At 41.2% G+C, this 20,120-nt stretch overlaps 1 protein-coding gene across 1 annotated transcript in view; it reads left to right on the forward strand.

Annotated features, from left to right (window-relative positions):
* The window catches only part of MLXIPL (MLX interacting protein like), a gene marked incomplete at its 5' end in the record, with an annotated part of 54,088 nt that overhangs the window by 32,790 nt on the left and 1,178 nt on the right, over positions 1 to 20,120 (forward strand). The window contains 7 exons of the mRNA XM_081313097.1: positions 8,609 to 8,796; positions 15,311 to 15,476; positions 15,625 to 15,746; positions 16,749 to 16,868; positions 17,202 to 17,329; positions 17,529 to 17,652; positions 17,876 to 18,005. Of these exons, the coding sequence (XP_081169223.1) occupies positions 8,609 to 8,796; positions 15,311 to 15,476; positions 15,625 to 15,746; positions 16,749 to 16,868; positions 17,202 to 17,329; positions 17,529 to 17,652; positions 17,876 to 18,005 (978 nt within the window). The remainder of the gene's footprint in view (positions 1 to 8,608; positions 8,797 to 15,310; positions 15,477 to 15,624; positions 15,747 to 16,748; positions 16,869 to 17,201; positions 17,330 to 17,528; positions 17,653 to 17,875; positions 18,006 to 20,120) is intronic.

Consider the following 20,120-nt stretch of genomic DNA (forward strand, 5'->3'; position numbering starts at 1 on the left):
GAATTCTTGAATGTATGGAGACAGCTAGGAGAGAGAGTTCTCTCTGCTCCAAGGGGGTAAAATGAATAGTTTCACCTTCCTCCTCAAGAAGTCGAAGACCACTTGGTGAGGCAAGGAACCACTACAACAGAGGACCCTCCCTAGAAATTATGTTAAGGAACAGTCTACTAAATAGACCTTACTACTACTTTGTTTTCCCAACTGATTCTGCCCAAGTCTTTCAAGAAATTGGCAGAACTGCAGAGCAATAAAATAGGGGGAATACAGCCAACCTACAGCTTATTAACTCATCATCCATGGTCTCATACTGACTCTCAGATATCAGAAAATCTACTTGTTTCCTCTAACATTTAGTAACATGTTTGTCTCACTGCAATCCCTAGCTATTCATACAATCTGTGGTGTGTTTGAATTTCTACACTTTCAACACTTGCCAAACCTTTCTATGAACTGGCCATTAAGAGTGAAGTGTAATGAAAGTATGAATTTGTGGCGTTTTTTTCATTATGGATGAAATCAAACGTGTTTTTTTAACATCTTGGAAAAAGAAACCCAATGAGAGATGGCTGATGCAAGAAAAGAAATTTCATGTGTGATGTATACGGAAACGTACAGCTAGCTTTTGCACTCTTCATCTGTATCTGGCGTAATCTGCTGCTATACCATGAAATCTCTGTTCTGTAGTTTAGAAGCCAGGGAATAGATTTCGTTAATAGCAGTTCTGGTCTGAGTTTCCCATATTGCATGCAATAATCTTCTTTGCTATAGGGAAAGAATAGCAAAATTTAGATGGGGCCCAGCCTTGTCTGACTTGGAGTGTACTTATTGCCACACCATATCTGATTTCACACACCACGCTGCATATTTGGTTGAATTTGTGCATGTTATGTTTTTTAAACCATTATTTATTGAATAAATCACAATTGGTTGGATTTACACAACATATACTATATTTTGGTAAGCTTAATATATTATCCATGTATGACATGTTATGCCCACCAAATAGGTTATGTCATGCTTTACACAATATGTGTTCTGGAAAAGTGGGATATAAATTATAAAAATAAACGAGTAAAGCCAGTGAATGTGAATTGCATTGCTATTTCTCCTTTACTTGACGTACAGTTACGGAGTTTAATACATTGATGCAAACATTTAAGACTATGTGAACTAGCCAGCACTGGGCAAAGTATCATGATTGATTATGTGCCATCAAGTCATTGTCAACTCTTAGTGACTAGGTAGATAGATTTTCTCCATAATGATCTGTCCCTAACCTGGTGTTTCAGGTCTTTCAAAATTGCACTATTGTCACTGCAGCTGAGTCCGTCTGCCTTGCTATTGGTTGTCCTCTTCTCTTTCCTTCCGTCTTTCCTGGCATCAGAACCTTTCCTAGGTCACAGTCATCTTGGCATAAAGGATCCAAAGTAGGGCAATTTGAGCCAGATCATTTGTGCCTCAAATGAGAACTCTGGGTTGATTTGTTCAATTGTTTTTTTCTGTCTATGGTATACTCCAACATCAAAGTTCAGAAATGCCAATAATATTCCTATCCTGCTTTTTCAAAGTTCAAAAAATATAACACAAGTGAGAGAAAAATCTTACCCTGGAGAACTTAGATTCAGTAGGGAGATGAACACTCTATAATTAGTACAGAGAGGGCCAGAATCTGTTTATATTTAGCCTTCTCACTTAATGCTTGTAAGTGACAATTGTACACCAAGAAAAGCTACAGTGATGTAATTTACAGGGTTAATGGCTACATTTTTATAACACAATTAAGTAGTTAAATTAAAGACCTAATAACTCTCTGCACATGCACAAGGCAGGTTTGTTTTATGATTTGGTTCACTTAAGTTTCCTTAGTTTCAGCCTGTTGTTCAAACGCTCACTTAAATTATCGTAATAGTAGTACCCTCAATGATATTGATTGTAATTATTAAATATTATTAATTTTAGTCTCCAGGAGATGCAGAGAGAGATGAAATGATATACTGACAAAGTTGAAAATGGTGTTTTTTTAATGGGGGCAGGATTTAAAATAAAATAAATATTCCTAACTCATCAATGTTGCTTGTGATTTTTTAAAAATCCTATCAAGAATATTGACAGTTGGGAAGCTTGCAGGTTGAAAGATAGGGATATTATTTACTTCTAGCAAAGGACATTTATAAAAAATGAAATTGACATAATTAATGCATATTGGTGAGTGCAATTGCACAACTGCAATCCCAGATAGGTTTACTCTGAAGTAGGCTGCAATTTTTATGTAAGAATAAAATCGTTTGAATATAACTGGGCTTTTGAACAAACAAGTCCAGGATTACACTGTGTAGTATGGTAGAGATGGTGAGATCAGACAAGTATCTAGGGGAAAAGACTTGGATTTTTCCATAAAGAAAAACATTTGCTGTGGATTTGATGAGGAAATAAGGCACATATGCTCTTATGTAGCCTACCTGTGAGGACTATTGTAGACACAAATAACAGAAGTGTTTCTTTTGGAAGAGGGTAGTTTCAGCAATTACAAATATTTCATGTGCTAATGATCAAGTGCTACAATTGTAAAAGAAGTACAGTTCTGGGAAAGGGAAATCTATTCATTGATTTATTGAGATTAGGGTGTTTGTGTGTGAATGTATTTGTAAATTTGGTAAGGAAGGAGCTGAAGGATGGCTTGTATTGTATTTACATGAGAAAAGCAGCTACAGTGTATTTTTGTATTTTTTTAAGTGCCAGTGGGGAAGGGCACGTGTTAGGAAATGTTGTGGGGGAGGATGCTTGAAAGATTGGGGAAAGGAGGAAGTGGCTGGACAGGGTGTGTGTGTGTGTGTGTGTGTGTGTGTGTGTGTGTGTGTGTGTGTAAGGGAGGGTGTGTGTAAGGGTGTATTCTATTGTCAGAGAGGGAATTAATTTTGGTGGGGTCAAAAATCAGATGGACATTTACAATGTTGCAAAAATTATGGGTGTGGGTAAATTTAGAATGCAGACTTGGCGAAATTTGTGGGTAGGGGGGTGCTTCTTGAGACTGAGCTATTTTTTTGGCAGAAGCAAAAGAGTCTCTATATTCTTGAGGACTAGAAATTTATAAATGTATTCAAAGATCAGATGTTTTGACTTCAGTCGTGTCAATATGTAAAGTGCGGCAAGTCGTTTTGCTGCATTGTTCCAAAAGGTGGCTAATCCTATCAGACATCTTTTTGATACATCGAGTACCAATTGTGGGGAAATTTCATTCCTGAGCGCAATCTTCTATTGGAAATGTCTGTAATGTTCTGTTTCTGTAGTGCAGTTGTACATGTACATACAAATAGCTCAATGCATATCTTTGCACACAAGTTTTGTTTTCCTTGGAGTTTGCTTTAGCACTTTCCTGCAAATACGATAGAGAAGAAAGGAACCAATAATGATTTATGATACAAAAAAAAATAACAATTGCAATCATTGCATACAACTTTACTGGGGACCCAAACAAGTTCCAGTTCCAGTGAAGAATAAGATGTGTTGAGTATTTCCCCCCACCCCCAATCTTCTATTACATGCAGAAGAACTATCACTGATTATATGTGAAGACCCAGCCATCAAAAGTATGAATTTCTATTCCCCCATTTCAGAGAGCTGTACAAGGTAGGTTGCACTAGAAAAAAAAATCAGCACAATAGACATAGGTAGTATAGCTTAATCCCCAGCTAAAACCACTGAGCCAAATTAGAGCGATTTAAGAGAGATCATGATAATATGATTACTGCATCTATAAACAATAGCAACAAAAACAGTGTTGGAAAATAGCAACAAAAACAGTGTTGGAAAACTCAGAATACAGTTATCTTCATCTATCCAAAAACTTCTCTTTTGTCTCTTGAGGAGGCACTAATAAAGTAATTGGTTGGTCATGGAGGCTGACGTTTTGAAAGTAGGTGTCCCATTCAGGAGGCCACACAAAATGTGGCACATCACATTAGTCAAGAGTAAATGCCATTAGGTAGTGTGTCTTTGGTGGGTTGCGGGAATCCAGCCATTGATTTTGCGCATTAGGTGAATCAGGCCAGTTGGATAAACTGTCTGCATCAGTTTTGGATCCTATAATGTTTCTAAAGAATTAAAGGAAAGCAGAATCTATGGACCCAAGATGCAAATCTTACTAATCCAACTTTAGATGGGTTGCTCTTGAAAGGTTAGCTATACATATATTAAAATTAAAGATACCAATACATCTTATTTCAGAAATTTATTTACTTTTTATTTTTTTTATTTTAATCCCATTTATATCCCGCCCTTCTCCGAAGACTCAGGGCGGCTTACAATTTAAGCACAAACCAATGTGCTTAGCAATAGCCTTCATTCTATGTATATGCCTGCTTATTAGGGCTTTTGGGGGCCCCCAAGCGGCATTATTACAAAGTCAGCTTATTGCCCCCAACAATCTGGGTCCTCATTTTACCTACCTCGGAAGGATGGAAGGCTGAGTCAACCTTGAGCCTGGTGGGATGCGAACCTGCACTAATTGCAGGCAGCTGGTGTTACTTAAGGAGGTATTAGCTCACTGCTCCACCAAGGCATATATTGTGATAAGGCAGTGTGGTGGTTCAGCAGGTAAGACACTGGGCTTGTCAGCTGGAAAGCCAGCAGTCCAGGTTGGAGACCTGAGCGACACATGATAAGGTGAGCTCCCGTTCTCGCCCCAGCTCCTGCCAACCTGGTAGCTTAAAAAAGCATGCAAATGCAAGTAGATAAATATACCACTTTGATGGGAAGGTAACAGCACTCTGTGATGTTATATTGGCCACATGTCTTTGGGCAGCACTGACTCAATGGCCTTGAAACGGAGATGAGTACTGACTCCTATAGTTGGCAACAGCTGGCAGAGTAAAATCCATAGAGCCTCCTATGTATTATGATAAATGCATTATGAATTCTTCAGTGGGATCTTCAAAAAATTTACTTAGGTTTTTTCAGAAGATCTTTTTAATACGATACATTAAAGCCTAAAGCCTATGTTAATCTGGCATATCTTGGTGAAACACTTTTTGCCACCAAACAGTATTAAGATTTATTTTGAACACTCTTTTTACATTAGTTGTCTTAATGTTAGGCTTTGTCACAAAGTTCTAACTTTGTATATAACTAGTAGCAGCCAACTTTAGAACACAACTATTGGCCTCACTTGGAGAAACTGGCAAGATGAGTGTGGTCAGTTGCCTTAGCTGAAAAGTTTTGACACATTTATAGCTGTTTGGTTCTTTTGTGTCACGTATGCTTATGAAAAGGATGGTCCACTTCTAGTGGTTGCTACATTCTGGAGAAATGGATTTTGTCACATAAACATGTTTCTTTTTTGCTTGGGTAATGTTTAGCTCTTTGTAATTATATTAACAAGATAGTGAAGTTAATTTAAAAACATACTGTAAATCCACTTCAGCAAAACACAATTGTTACATTCATTTTATATGTTATGCCCAAACAAACCACATTATCTTACACTATAACATAATGCCTTACTTTGTAAAACATGCTAAAGCAGCGCCTGGGTTTCCATACCTTATTGCACCTCAAACTAGCTTAGCCGCTGTGCAAACTCAGCCAGTATTTTAGATGCAGCTCCCAATAAAAGTGCTAAGCGGTTGATGCGACCTCAGACATTAAATCTTCCCTTGCCTGTGTGTGTGGTGGGTGCACGCACTTCTTCTCTTTGTGCGTAAACTCCCTGTTTTCACCCATGCCAATTCTATATTGCTAAAAATGAAGTTCTAGGTCACAAAAACGACTGAAGTCGGTCAATTTAAAATTGGGAATCAACATCGGAAAAAGAGCACCCCCACACATTGAGTGGAAAAATCTTCAGAGTGCTTGATGTGGGGTTGTGGTTTTCAAAATTTCCACTTTGGATTGAGGAAGAAAACAGGCTCGGAATGACTATGCCCGTTTCACGCAACTCCGAAAGTGCCAAGGCAGCGGTTTGGGCCGTCTGACCCTCCAGAAATGAGAGAGCTGTGCTGCAGGGACAGGAAGGGAGAGTAAGCCACGGCTGGGTCACGGAGCTCAGCTTCGGGAAGACCATGGGATGTGGTTAGCCACAGGCTGCACGCAAAGCAGGCGCAAGAAAGCAGGCGCAGACCTGTTTGATACGTCCAGGGAGGTGTTTGATGTTCTTCACAGCAAAGATTGTTTGGTTCCTTTTCTCCTGACCAAACTGCGCTCATAGATTTGTGGGAGGCCTACGCTTGCCATGTTTTCTTCCACAACTGTGGGAGTTTTACATTTTGAGGCTCCAAAGTTGCATGTGGCCCGTTACATGATTTTTTCTTAGAAGGAGAAAATTATTAAATGCAAGGAATATCACTTACACTTCATAAATATAAGCTTGAATTAATTGTAACTTTAAATGAAATAATTTTAGCCTTTCTGCTGGCCTCATCCATCTGTTGTCCTAGCTCCAGTCACTGGGCCAGTATGGTGCTCCACCCAGCCACGACCAAGTATGGCCCCAGACTGCAAAATATTAGATGCCTCACATCTTTATCGACACAGTCGGTTACTGCTATTTAACATAGAAGAGAAATGCACTCGTGCTTCTTATTATTGAAATAAACCTAAAAAACCACAAGAATCTTTTCTAAAAGGAAGCTTTGATTCTTAGCAGACTTTTTAAGCAGAAGGCTTTTCCCCTCAGTTCTCCAGATTTAACTCACCAGAAATTCACTAGGCCAGAGGTGTCCAACCTCGGCAACTTTAAGACTTGCAGCTGACTGGGGAATTCTGGGAGTTGAAGTCCATTAGTCTTAAAGTTGCCAAGGTTGGACATCTCTGCAGTAGACTATAATATTCTGTGAGTAGAGAGATTGCAAATGTGGCAATTTTATCCCACAGCATCCATCACCCTTTTGTGGTCAGGGCCCTGGAAGGTGTCGACCAACACTTTTGCGGCCCATGGGTGGGATCTGACACATGATTGCTTCTCTATGTGGTAAAAATGCTTGTTTCACAATTGCAGCCATCCTCCCTGTTGTGCTGCTGTTGCTGCTGCTTCTGCTGCTACAAAATCCAGCCAGCTGCCTTCCAACCATCTTTGGCCAGGTGAGAACAGTGCAGTGGCTTCTCCAAGGCAGCACCATCAGCATCAGGAAGGGGGTGCAATATCTCTTAAGCTCAGTGCCTGTGTTCACACAGCATATTTAACCAAGCTAATTTATTTATGTATTTATTAAATGTTTATGCCACCCGTTTAACCTAGAGGCGACTCTGGCTTACAACAGAGTAAAAACAACAGAATAAAACAGAAAGATATTAAAATAATAAATATTAACATTAAAACTGAAAGAGAGCTAAGGAAGGGAGCAAGGTGTAAATGGGGTGGAGGTAGAATCGTCTCTCAGTCTGTTAGTCCCCTCCAGTATGACACCACCACTCCCTGTTTTCTGCATTAACGTTGACCAATAAATTAACTAAAGACTGGTCCTAATTCTGAATACAATAATTATCCATGAGTACTATGCAAGAAACCTGGTAAGGTAAGGTGTCCTCCCTGGTCAGAGCAATACTTTAACTATCTTTACAGGGCCTAGACCCCAGACATCTTCTTTTTATAAAATAACATCTTGTAGTAACCCAACTGGGATAACCTCTTGGTACTCTATTTTATCTTACATATTTATCTTACATATATCTTATTTCATCTTACATATTCCCATAAGTAATAAAAAAAACTTTAAGAGCAGCAGATGCTTCAGCTCTTTTTATAGTTGCTCTTGGATTCTCTTGTGAAATTTTGAGGTCAGAAGTTAAACTTAGCTGAGCTCACCACCCAAGTTTGAGTTTAGACAACACCTAAAGCCATGGTTAAAGAAGGAAAACTTATAAACTGAAAGTGTCTCCCAGGTAAGGCACTTCTGTTTAGCCACAGTATAATCCAGGGTCCAAATTGGATATCACATTATTGCTGCTTTCCCACAACACCCCTAGCCTGCTAGCTGAATTAATTCATTGTTCTGTTCGCATGATGTGTTATTAGCCAGTTGAAAGAGTTCCTCAATCATTCTGGGGAGATTATTGTTTCTTAGCTGAATACATGTTTGAAAGGAAATAATATTGTATTCTCAAATTGTATTCAAATTGGACTGCCTTTTTATGGAGATGGGGCAGAGATAGCCTTAGGGCAGGGGTCCCCAACCCCCCGTTCATGGATCGGCACCAGGCACCGGCATGCCAGCAACCGGTCCGCACAAAGTCCCCTCTGCAAGATGCAGGCAGCACACAAAACCACACACCCCTTCGATCCACGGAAAAATCTGTCTCCATTGAACCGGTCCCTGGTGCCCAAAAGGTTGGGGACCTTTGCCTTAGAGGATGCAAGGAGGCAATGAATGCTGCATATTGATTTCTGTTTCTGTTGTGGAATATCTACCTGGGCTATATAAGTACTATAAATCCTAATGTTTGGGGACTTTCATAATTCCATAACTCTTGATTCTATGGAAATAAAGTAAGACATGGAAAATAAAGTACATGCAAGCATATTGAATCTTTGGCATGCATGCCTCTTGTCAAATTTGGAATGTTTTTCTAGAGTATCCAACTGTACAAGTGACTAGGTCTCTTTTTTGTTCTTTAGATTTCTTCTCCAGCCCTCGGCCAGTGCCTACACAACCCCCGCTGAGCTACACAGATCAGCCTTGCTTTGTGCCAATACCAGACACCCTTTTTGATAGTGGTGGTAGCAACCTTCTTCCCAGCCCATCCAATGCCTTGCTTCCCACAGGCTCTGCCAGTTCTCCTGTCTTGAGCAGCCCTCGTCTTCAGGTGTGCAAGGTTGATGGTCATCTGTTTTTCCAATGCTCTATTCTAGGTTTTGATTTAGTTTGGGGGCCCGTTCTCTCCTTTTGTATTTTTCAGCCATTTCCAACCCAGCCTGGCTTCAGCATAGGGTTCCTCCTGTATCAAGACTCAAAAGGGATACATTTGTCCATTTTCAGGAATTCTTAGTATAAATTGAAGGTGGAATAATAAACAGATTCAAGTGCAAAGTGTTATTTGGATGGGGAAAACAGGTTGAAGATCAAGGATCAATTCTTGCCTGTTGCACCCCTAGTAATGGGATGGACTCCAACAGAGTATGTAGACTGGCAACATTTTGGTGATCTAAATATGAATAATCCACCCCACTATTATTTCCCACTTATAAGATTCAGATCCACAGTACTGCACGGATAAGCTGACAAATTGCCAGTCATGATTCTATTTTACTTAGTTTGGCTGATTTTACAAAAGGCCAAATCAGGAGAATATCCTAAGTGCTAAATAAACTTGCAAAGGCCAAACCCAAAGTTTGGGTTTCTAGAGGTCAGATAGAATTTGGAGTCTTCCCCTTTTTGACTTTGTGCCTTTTCTCTGGTTGGCTGTCCACTTCAACAATGAAATGGGAGGATTTTTTAATTAATGTTTTTTTTGCTGTTGCAGCATCTTTCTCCTCTTTTTTTCTTTTTTCAGTCTGCAGGTGGTTGCCCAGCTCAGCTTGGTTCACCTGGTGCCTTCCTCAGCCCTGAGCTCCCTCCCGTTCCTTCCCCCTCAACCTCCCCCAACAATTTTGGTCCTGATCGCAAGCAGAAGCCCCTGCTTCCCTACACACTCCCCAACAAATGGCTTAGCCTTGACCACTATGGATCTTATTGTCCTGCCCCCCTGTCCAGAGCCCCTTTGCTGGGCCAACAGCCAGTATGTCCACCACTGTCAGCCCCTTGCTCCAAGTTCCACTACCCATCTGCCCCTCTCTTTTCTTGTCCTAATTCCCCATCCCTCTCCACAGTGTGTTTTTCCCCAAATATACCAAGTTACAATATAGACTTGCCATCTGGATACCATTCTCCCTTCAGTGCGTCACATCTGCTCCCTGGTTTGCCAAGCAGCCCTATTTCTGGCATGGCCAGAGGACAGCCTCCATCTGGAAGTGATAGGCCCAAGGCCAAGGGAGCAACCATCAAGAACAAGAGGTCCCCAAGACTTCCTGTCCCACCACTTGCTGCAACGATATCTGACCAGTGTCTGACAGAGCTGCTGACCATAGGTAGGAGTACGAGGCAAAATATTTCCTGAGGGGGTTTGCCGGACTGGAAATGCATTGGGATTAAGACTGCAAGGTCTAATTAAAGAATAGCTTGCATTCTGATTTTTCAAAAAGATCTTATTCTCAGTTTAGTTATTTAACAGCTTGTTCAGACTAGTTGAAAGCACTGGGTGAAATCCAGACTTAGACATGTTTAAAAGAGATGTGACATGAATCATGCAAAGTCCAGTGACTTACTAGTTTTAAAATAAAATATAACATTTAATATCAAGTAGGTATCACTGAATCTAAGCATGAACCTGGATCTATTCCACTATTGTTATTAATATGAGCCTTGGTGGAGCAGTGGGCTAATGCCTCCTTAAGTAACACCAGCTGCCTGCAATTAGTGCAGGTTCGCATCCCACCAGGCTCAAGGTTGACTCAGCCTTCCATCCTTCCGAGGTGGGTAAAATGAGGACCCAGATTGTTGGGGGCAATTAAGCTGACTTTGTAATAATGCCGCTTGGGGTGTGTGAAAGCCCTAATAAGCAGGCATATACATAGAATGAAGGCTACTGCTAAGCTTGTAAGCCGCCCTGAGTCTTCGGAGAAGGGCGGGATATAAATGGAATTAAAAAAATAAATAAATGTATAACATCGCAGAGGGTAAACACCTTTGGAGATAAGATGTTGCATTAATTGTGCTGGAGAAGAAAGGGCAGATATTCCTCTTCTAACATCTATTCTGCATGTGTTTTGCTTGGTTTTTTAAATACTTGCCATGCAAACTGATTAGTGACCAAAAATGACATTTCTCACATATCAATCCATGCACTGTTTCTTTAGCTGGCCACAGTCCTGTTCCCTTTGTACCGTATGTTTAGGAGGTTGCCAATACGTTTGATTCACTTAGTTCTACAGATAAGTCAGCAATTCAAACAAAAACCTTCTGTGTTTTGGACTACTAATTGCCAGAGTAGCCAAAGTCCTATTGGGAATTTGGGGGACCGTGGAAGCAATTGCATTTGGAAGATATTGTGTATGCTTTAAAAATGATTTGGAAATACTGTTTTGTACTGTTTTGTGTGAGCAAAGCATCTCTTTTACTGAATAATAAAAAGATGTTGGGCTTATATGAAAGCATCCAAAGCATTTCTTCCAAATCATTGTCAAAGCATGTATACACCTAAACTGCTTATTTTTTTCAAAGACTAAATCCTATTGAACTTTCATTTTTATTGCATATTGTCAAATCAGTACAGACTTATAGTGGTTTACAAAAGAGTTAATAAAAACAGGCAACAGTTAAAAATAAATCAACCAATAACTAATCAAAGTTTTAGCAATACATGGATAAAAGCATTATTAATAAGATGTTCTGAATATTGAACTTTCAATTTTTATTCTATTTGCATACTGTCAAATCAGTACAGACATAGCGGTTTACAAAAGAGTTAACAAAAACATATGCAACAGTTAAAACATGCAATAAACATAAAACAGTATATACAAATGAATTAAAGCAACTGATAACTAAGGAACACAAAGATAAATGTATTATTAATAAGATTAATTCTGATGGACATGTAGAAGATTGCAATCTTTTCATCATCCTGGAATATTTTTTACAAGTAATAGATCGATTTGATCGGTTATTTTACCAGTTACTGCTTTAGCCAATGAATTTATAGGAAAATCCATTTAAATTGTAGATGACTCTTCTGCATTTTTTGCGGACTATTTTGTCTTGGTCAAAGAAGTGCAAAGTTCTGAAACTGACTAGCCCATCTTTGCATGTAATTGAAAGTATTATGGAAAGCACTTGGCTCTTGAACCTCTGTAGCTTGGTGGCAGAGAATTCTGTTTCCAGTGGCAATTCATCCCGACTGTCAGCCTTGTCAGATAGTGCAGAGATGTAGCGCATCCAGGAGCACAAGCTCTGTCTTTACTGCAAGGTTACATTAACAGAATCTTGCAGGTGTGAAAGTACTCCTCTCCCCCCAACTCACCTTTGCAGAAGAAACTAGGGAGGATCCTTTCTGTGACCTTTGCCATGCCCGTATTCCTTCTGCAGACTCAGCCGCCTCTTATTTCTCCATTGCCTAATCTGGTGCTCTTCCTCCTGTTTCCCAAAGTCATTTCCACCTTCCATTATACCAGGGCAGTCTTGGCTCCTCCCCCTCTCGCTTCACAGAGGGTTTTGGGGGAACTTCACAGCTGTCACACTGCGCTCCATAGCCAAACCCTTTTCTCAGTCTCCAGCTTTTGATGGCTGTATCTTTGACTGAACAAATTAAAGAACAAAACAAAGAAAAAACAAAACCCTAACGCTTCCTGCCACCTAGTGCTTGAACAATTGACTAGTCGAACCAAAGTTAAAAAGCATTCATTTAAAAGTTCAACTCACTGTGTGACTGAAAAGAAAAAGGGAAAACATAATAGTGCGTGCAATAAGCAGACAGCTGTGCCTACAGTTGGAAGAGCCGTTCCATGTGATGGAGGATTAACAGATTGACAGAATGACAGAGTTCAAAGGGACCTCGGAGGTCCTCTAGTCTAACCCCCTGCTCAAATGGTTGTCCAATCTCTTCTTAAAAACCTCCAGTGATGGAACACCCACAACGTCTGCAGGCAAGTCGTTGCACTGATTAATTGTTCTCACTGTCAGGACTGGGATTTGAGCAGAGGGAAGCATCAAGTCACATCCCCTAGAATGGCGCATGTTAAAAGTGGATGGGCAGCAGGGCAGCACACATCTGTTTTCACAGCAAAGATGCCTGTTGGGGCAGCGTGATTTCCTAATAGCTCTGGGATGAACATGGCAAAGCAGCTGTATGGATATGCCCTAGTGGGTTGGTGGAGAGACCAAAAGAAACATCTTTTAGACTTTTAGTGGAACACAAGCTTCTCTAGACTCTAGTCTAGCTAAACCATAAAAAATCATCATCTATATAATCCCATTGGCCCGTACATATGTTGGACAGTTTGGTCTAGTGCAGTGATGGCGAACCTTTTAGAGACCGAGTGCCCAAACTGCAACCCAAAACCCACTTATATATCGTCAGGTGCCGGGTGGGCGTGGCCCATTGGCTGGGCGTGGCTGTGGTGGTAACGGCCGGCTGGGTGGTACTAACTAAAAGGTTCGATCAATCAATTCCAACTTTGGGAGATCTTTTTTTTCCCCCGCGAGAAGTTGAAATTGATTAATTGAACCTTTTTTTTTTGCACTTGGCGGCGGAGGCCTAAAGCGAAAAGGTTTTGTAAAACCCAGCTGAAGGCTTAGGACTGGGGCAACGGTGCGCGTGCCCTCAGAGAGGGCTCTGTGTGCCACCTGTGGTACCTGTGCCATAGGTTTGCCACCACGGGTCTAGTGGTCAAAGCACCACACTGGAAAGCCGGAGACCATGAGTTCTAGTCTTCCTTTAGCTGTGAAAGCCAGATGGGTGACTTTGGGCCACTCTCCCTCAACCCAACCCACCTCACAGATCTGCTATTGTGGAAAAACTAGAAGGAGGATACAAACAAACAAACAAATAGAATATTTTTATCCTGTTTTTAAGGCAATTATTGCCTTTCAGATGGGCACATATAAATGTTAAAAATAATAGTTCCCATCATCAGATTTAATAATGAACACTCGCACAGAGCTAAAAGGAAAGAGAGGTCAGCTGTTGAAATCCAGAACAAAATGACAAACATGCACGCCAACGATCCACTTATTTTTGGATTGTTAGCTGTTCTTGATCTTAGCTGTGTAATAGTTGGTAATCTTTGGAAATGGACCATTGTCCATTTCAGATCTGTAGCTCTAGTGAAAGTAAAATGTCTTTTGAGTCAGGGTCCCTTCAGGTTCACTCTTTGGTCATAGGACAAAAGTAGAGGAATAATTTTCCTTGCCTTTTTCTAGGATGTTATTTTGACTTCCTTGTCTAACACATGGACCTGGTATTCCCTTGAGGTCTCCCCTCCAAGTACTAATGAGGCCTAACCCTGCTTAGCTTTCAAGTCCAGGCAAGGTCGGGCAGATATTTCTGGCTGCTGAGAAAGCTATAGCTGTGTGAGAAAGGGATAAAGGGAGCTTTGCTTCTTTCCTGTTGTACAGGTGCTCCACAACACACAGGAGGATCCATCCGGATGCCTTTTACCTGTTAACTAAGAAAACATCAGCATCTTTCTTTCAGTAACCAGAAAGACCTCCAGAGAGGAAAAAAATGTGCTGGGTACATTTGTAGCTAAGGCTCATGCACACATGATGTTCATGTGAACAAGATTCCATTTGGAAGAGAGTTTACACTGCCCTTCCTCCTTAACTGTAGCTCAACTGCGCTAGAGTTAAAGCATCCTGAGCACTGATTAAATTGAAAGCACTGTTTGGTTGGGTTCACACAACATATTAACCTAGGTTAAAATGAAATTGGGTGATTTGCGGTTCAGCATAATGTGGGAGTGCAGTTGTCAGGATATGGTGTGAATCAGACTGCCCATTCAGCATGGTTTATCTGCCGCACGATCACATCTTATAGGGACCGTATTTTGTCATCCTTGATTTTGGCTTATGCACCTTGTGTGAACCTTGCCGTGCTCTATAAATGGGTTGCCTGATCCTTCTCTTTTTACAGCAAAAGCAGAACCTAGTTTAGAGGACCTGTCTACTCCCAGCCACACTGTAGCCTCCACAGCACCTGAGATCCTGGTAGGTGTTGGTGAGAGAATGGTTTGGGGGGAGGTCCTTGGGTTTGGAACAGGGTTAAGATAAAGTGCTTCTAGAACTGGGAGGAACAGAGCTGTATCTCACCTGGACAGTTGGACAATTGGAGGGAAAGCTGCCATCACCATTAGTGAAATGAACCAATATACATCCCATATCTAGATTGCCAATACTAGCTTTTATTAGAGGAAAAATTGTAACAGAAGAATGGTAGCACTTCTCAGACCAAAAGTCCCAGGTTGTCCAGCTCCTTTTGTCTAACGGTGCCTGGGCACATCTCCCTCTGGGAAATTCATCAACAGAGCTGGAGGCAGATTGCAACTCACTGTTTGTCCAAAGAACTACTATTCCCAGGTACTGTATACTACTTTCTGACCATGGAAATTCCACTCCTGGCTCTTGGAAATCAGGACTGTAACTACCAGATTTATCTTCCATAAAATCTGTCCCCCTTTCGAGAATAATTTTCAGTATCTGCTGTCAGAAGGTATCATGGACACCCCTGCCATGTGCCTGATGTTCTCTTGTGCAATGTTAACTTTTTCCCCCCTTCTTTTTTGTAGCACAACCCATTTGGTGAAGAACCCACCAGCTTCTTGCCCCGAATAACAGAGCTCAGCCCTCAGCTGTCCCCCATCTCCAGCCCCTCACAGTCCATCCCAACCACAGCATCAACAGGTTCATTGCTTGTCCCCAAGATAGAACGTCTCTCCCCCACTCCCATTTGTGGTGAGTCATTAGAACCAGCATCCACAGTCAACCAGTAGTTCTATTTATTCTGGACAGTGTCTGCATGCATATATGTTCCATAGCAAGTCAGTAACGAAACAAAGTCTGTGTATGCTCAGAAACAATTAATAATTGCAGTGATGTTTTCTTCTCTACCCCTCCCCCCCAGCAGCCAATAACCAGAGAATGACACAGGGACCCCCTGTCTCCCTTGAGGGGCTAGTTCCATCCCCTCTCTATTCAAGCCAAAGTAGGACAGAACCAAGCAAGGTAAGACCATGTTTCCTCAGATAATATTTACCCTCTCCATCCCAGAAATCAGTGAATTGTGAAGCATTAATAAACCCGTAGAGTATTTGTAGCTCAGGGTTGAAATAAGGGGTCCTTGGCACCAAGGGCCCCTCATTAATAAACCCCTCTGATTTATCACAGCTTATTTCTCATGTGCTTCATTGGTCTATGACATTTCCCTTGCTGTCCTCTATACGTTTTTAGAAATACATGGTAAGAAAATCAATCGTCTGTGATGGAACCCATAAAAACATACATGTTGTGACTGTGTTAAAAAACAGGGGCAACCTGAAAATGCACCTGCCTTCTTGCACCCTGCTCCAAATGCTTAGCTCCAAAGGCGCAGTGCATGCCTAAAAATCCCATCAATATCGGGATCGTTCTAAAGCCCTATATTTCATCAGTCCTAAAAGAAAAGAACTTAGGAGCCTTTCCGCCTTTTCCTTTGTTTTTTTCCTATGGAAACCTAGCAGGAAATGCTAATATGACAATTTGGTGCCAGATTCTGCCAAGGTAATTCAGCAGCTACATATAGGTAGTCCTCAACTTATAACCATTCACTTAGTGACTTTCAAAGTTACAACATTGAAAAAAGCTGTTTTTAGCACCAGTCCTCACACTTATGACCATCACAGCCTCCCCATATTCATGTTATCAGAATTTGTGCACTTGGCAACTGGCATGTATTTACAAGAGCTGGAGCAACCTGGACTCATGTGATTGCCATTTTGAGACCTTCCAAGCCAGCTCCTGACAAGCAAAGTCAACGGGGAGAGTTGGATTTGCTTAATGACCATGAGATTCACTTAACTGCTTTAACTTGTGGCAAGAAAAGTTGTAAAATTGGGCATGATTCACCTAACAACCGCCTTGCTTAGCAATGGAAATTCTAGTCCCAATTGTGGTAACTTGAGGACAATCTGTACACCTTTGGACTGAACAACTAAGTTTTACACTGAGAATTCCCTTCTTCCTGCCTAGACTGAGAGCCGCAGAATCATCCACATTTCTGCTGAACAGAAACGCCGTTTTAACATCAAACTGGGATTTGATACGTTACATGGCCTAGTGAGCACTCTGAGTGCCCAGCCTAGCCTCAAGGTGAGTGCTGATTGGCCATTCTTGACCCTTTCCAATTTCCTCAGTAGAGGACACAAAATTACCCTTGCAGTTCTTGACATCATCTTGGAGAATTTGCTTCTCTAGTTTTGTCACCTATGCTTAATCTGAAGGATGAGTTCTGCAAGCTTTGTAACCCACAACTGGCAGGCAAAGCAGATGTTATAAGCAGCTGTGGAGGCTGCCAGGCCAGGGAAGCTGTATAAATACATTTCTCCTTCCTTCCTTCCTTCCTTCCTTCCTTCCTTCCTTCCTTCCTTCCTTCCTTCCTTCCTTCCTTCCTTCCTTCCTTCCTTCCTTCCTCCCACGATGCAGATCAGCAAAGCCACAACCCTGCAAAAAACAGCAGAATATATTTGCAAGCTGCAGCAGGAAAGGGCTACCTTGCAAGAAGAAGCCCAGCGCCTGCGGGATCAAATTGAGGAGCTGAATGTTTCCATCAAGTAGGCCTGGCTGGGTCACCTACTGGTTTTCTTTGACAAAGAAAGGGATTTGGGTGTCTTGATTGCTGAAATGGAGCTCTGGCATGGCAGGGGCATACAGTGAAGGGGGGAGGAACAGGCCACAGGCTCTGGAGAGGGCGGCACCTGGCTTTTGTACCAAATCCAGGTTTCTCCCTAACTCGTCATTCCTTTTTTATAGCCTCTGCCAGCAGCAGCTGCCTGACACAGGGGTGCCCATCACCCGCCAGCGCTTTGACCAGATGCGGCATATGTTTGATGAGTATGTCCGTTTGTGCACCTTACAGAATTGGAAGTTCTGGGTTGTATCCTTTGGGGAGAAGGCTGCTTGCACTCCTGAAAGGGAACCTGCAAAGCTTTGACCAGAATAACAATTCCCTGAAATTTCTAATGGTTCAATTATTTCTTGCAATGATTCAAATGTTTCTTGTACAAGTTGCAAGTGACAGGGTATCTAATTTGCCACCTAGCAAAGGAAGCAAAGAGAAAAAAACAAAGCTGGCTCCTTAACTGCTCCCTCTCCATCAGTTCAGCATCATCATGCGGCCTCTCTTTGAGTCCTTCAATGGGATGGTATCCACCACCAGCCTAGAAAGCCTCAGTCAGACATCTTTGGCCTGGCTGGATCAATACTGTTCACTTCCGGCACTACGACCCAGTGAGTCACTGACTTCCTTTTTCTTTTCAGTTAGAATGGTTCTGGGTGCAAAGGGCAGGGATTAGGGACTGAATAAAATCAGGAAATAATTTTTAAACCTTGATTTAGCATGGAGCTATTCAAATGCTGAACCAGGACATCGGGTTTAATCTTGGATTCTAAAGCAATTTTAAAAAAGGACATCCAGATTCAATTTCTTCCTTACCTATGGAGCTTATAAGGGATAGTCTCATTTATTAAACGCCTCAGTTAGTGACTGTTCAAAGTTATGACAGCGCTGAAAAAGAAGACAACTGATCCTCAAAGTTGCAATCATTCCACCAGTCCTTGACGAATATAGGGGGTGGTGCTTATCTTCATTTCAAGGCCATTGAACCAGCACTGTCCAAAGACATTTCTGCAATCATGTGGCCAGCATGACATTAAGGAGTGCTAGCGCTATTACATTCCCATGAGAGTGGTGCTTATTTATCTACTCACATTTGCATGCTTTCAAACTGCTAGTTGGGAGGAGCTGGGAGAAGGATGGGGGCTCACCCCGTTGTGTGGCACGACTAGGGTCTGGAATCTCGGCTCCCAGATTTCCAGCCAACAAGCCCAGCGTCATAACCACTGGGCCTTCATGCCACATCTATGTATGTATGTATATCTCACATCATTGAAATCACAAAGGAAAGTGGGATAAAAATACAAATTCTAATCAGTGTGGATGCTGACTATTCGTGAACCTAATTTCTGAATTGTAAATGTCGCTACTTTTATTGGAATACAATGACACCCAGAAAAATACAACCCAGCTCTGGATCTGCAATCATCCAGGGAATAACATATTTTCAAAAGCCTGCTCAGTTTCTGTATTCCAACTTAGTTTCATATTGGCCAGAGGATACAGGAATGTTGCATGTGCTACATTAAGAAAGGCATTTGGCTTCAGGTACTTAGAAAGTCTTGGAGAGACATAGACGCAAAAAAGTTCAAGCAGTATGACTGCTGACATCTCAGTGTGCAGGAAACTCAGAGAAGTGGCCATATGGAAAAAAACATTTCTCAAGATTATGATGGGGCATGTATTTTAAAAATCCTAAAATCTGCAAAACCTTCATTGAAAACATGGGAATTGCTAAAATAACAGTATGTTTCAATTATTTAAAGGTTAAAATTCAGTCCTTTGTCCCTCATTATGTTTACCAAAACCATGGTTAATAATATTGTATAGTATTATATCATTTTTTTGATCTCTGGTTTATACCTAAAGAACGTTACAGGGACTAAACATTATACATAGTGGAGTGATACAAGTTTTTCAATTCATGAAAATTCATTTTCCTCACTAGGAACTTTATACCATTGTAGAAAGGCAATCCAAGAAAATATTTGTACCTGGATATATTGCAGCAGTCTTAAATATTCTTGCTTGTGCATTTCATTAGATTCAATGCCTGCATTTACTGGTTGTTCTGACCCAGAATTCTGGTTTACTATGAACATGCAACATGTTAGCAAATGTGGTCTGACTACATATGATTTCTTAACATGACATAAGAAGTTGTTCTTCTTAACTACCATCTCTGGCTTGTTAAGAAAAAGAACAAGAGTTTCTGATTCACAAATCATATTAACATTTACTAAGGAAATAAATTGTGATTTTGTAGCAGCATATTCTATGAATGCCTGGGATGAAAAATTCGAGGTTTTGGATCTCCTTCCTAGAAGCCCTCTAGGTCAGGGGTAGGCAACCTTGGCTCTTTTATGACTCGTGGACTTTAACTCCCAGAATTCCTGAGGAATTCTGGGAATTGAAGTCCACAAGTCATAAAAGAGCCAAGGTTGCCTACCCCTGCTCTAGGTCCATATATCAAACTCTGCCTCCCATCTTGGTACAGTGGCTGGGTAACTACTGCTATCACAACCATCTTCTAGGGTCATGTTTCCCAAACTTGAATAAATTACCCACACCAGAGTAAGTATTTTTCTTTTGATAATGACACACAAACCCATTATCCAATCACAACAGGGACATTTAAATAAGAAGTTTCTGATAAACAGGTTTGGGTGTTTAATAAAGGAAAAAGGTTGGGATGCATTATTTGAGGGGATTAAGACCAATGGGACTTT

Source organism: Vipera berus (assembly GCF_964194415.1).
Source record: "Vipera berus genome assembly, chromosome: 1".
In the NCBI taxonomy this organism is placed as follows: Eukaryota; Metazoa; Chordata; class Lepidosauria; order Squamata; family Viperidae; genus Vipera; species Vipera berus.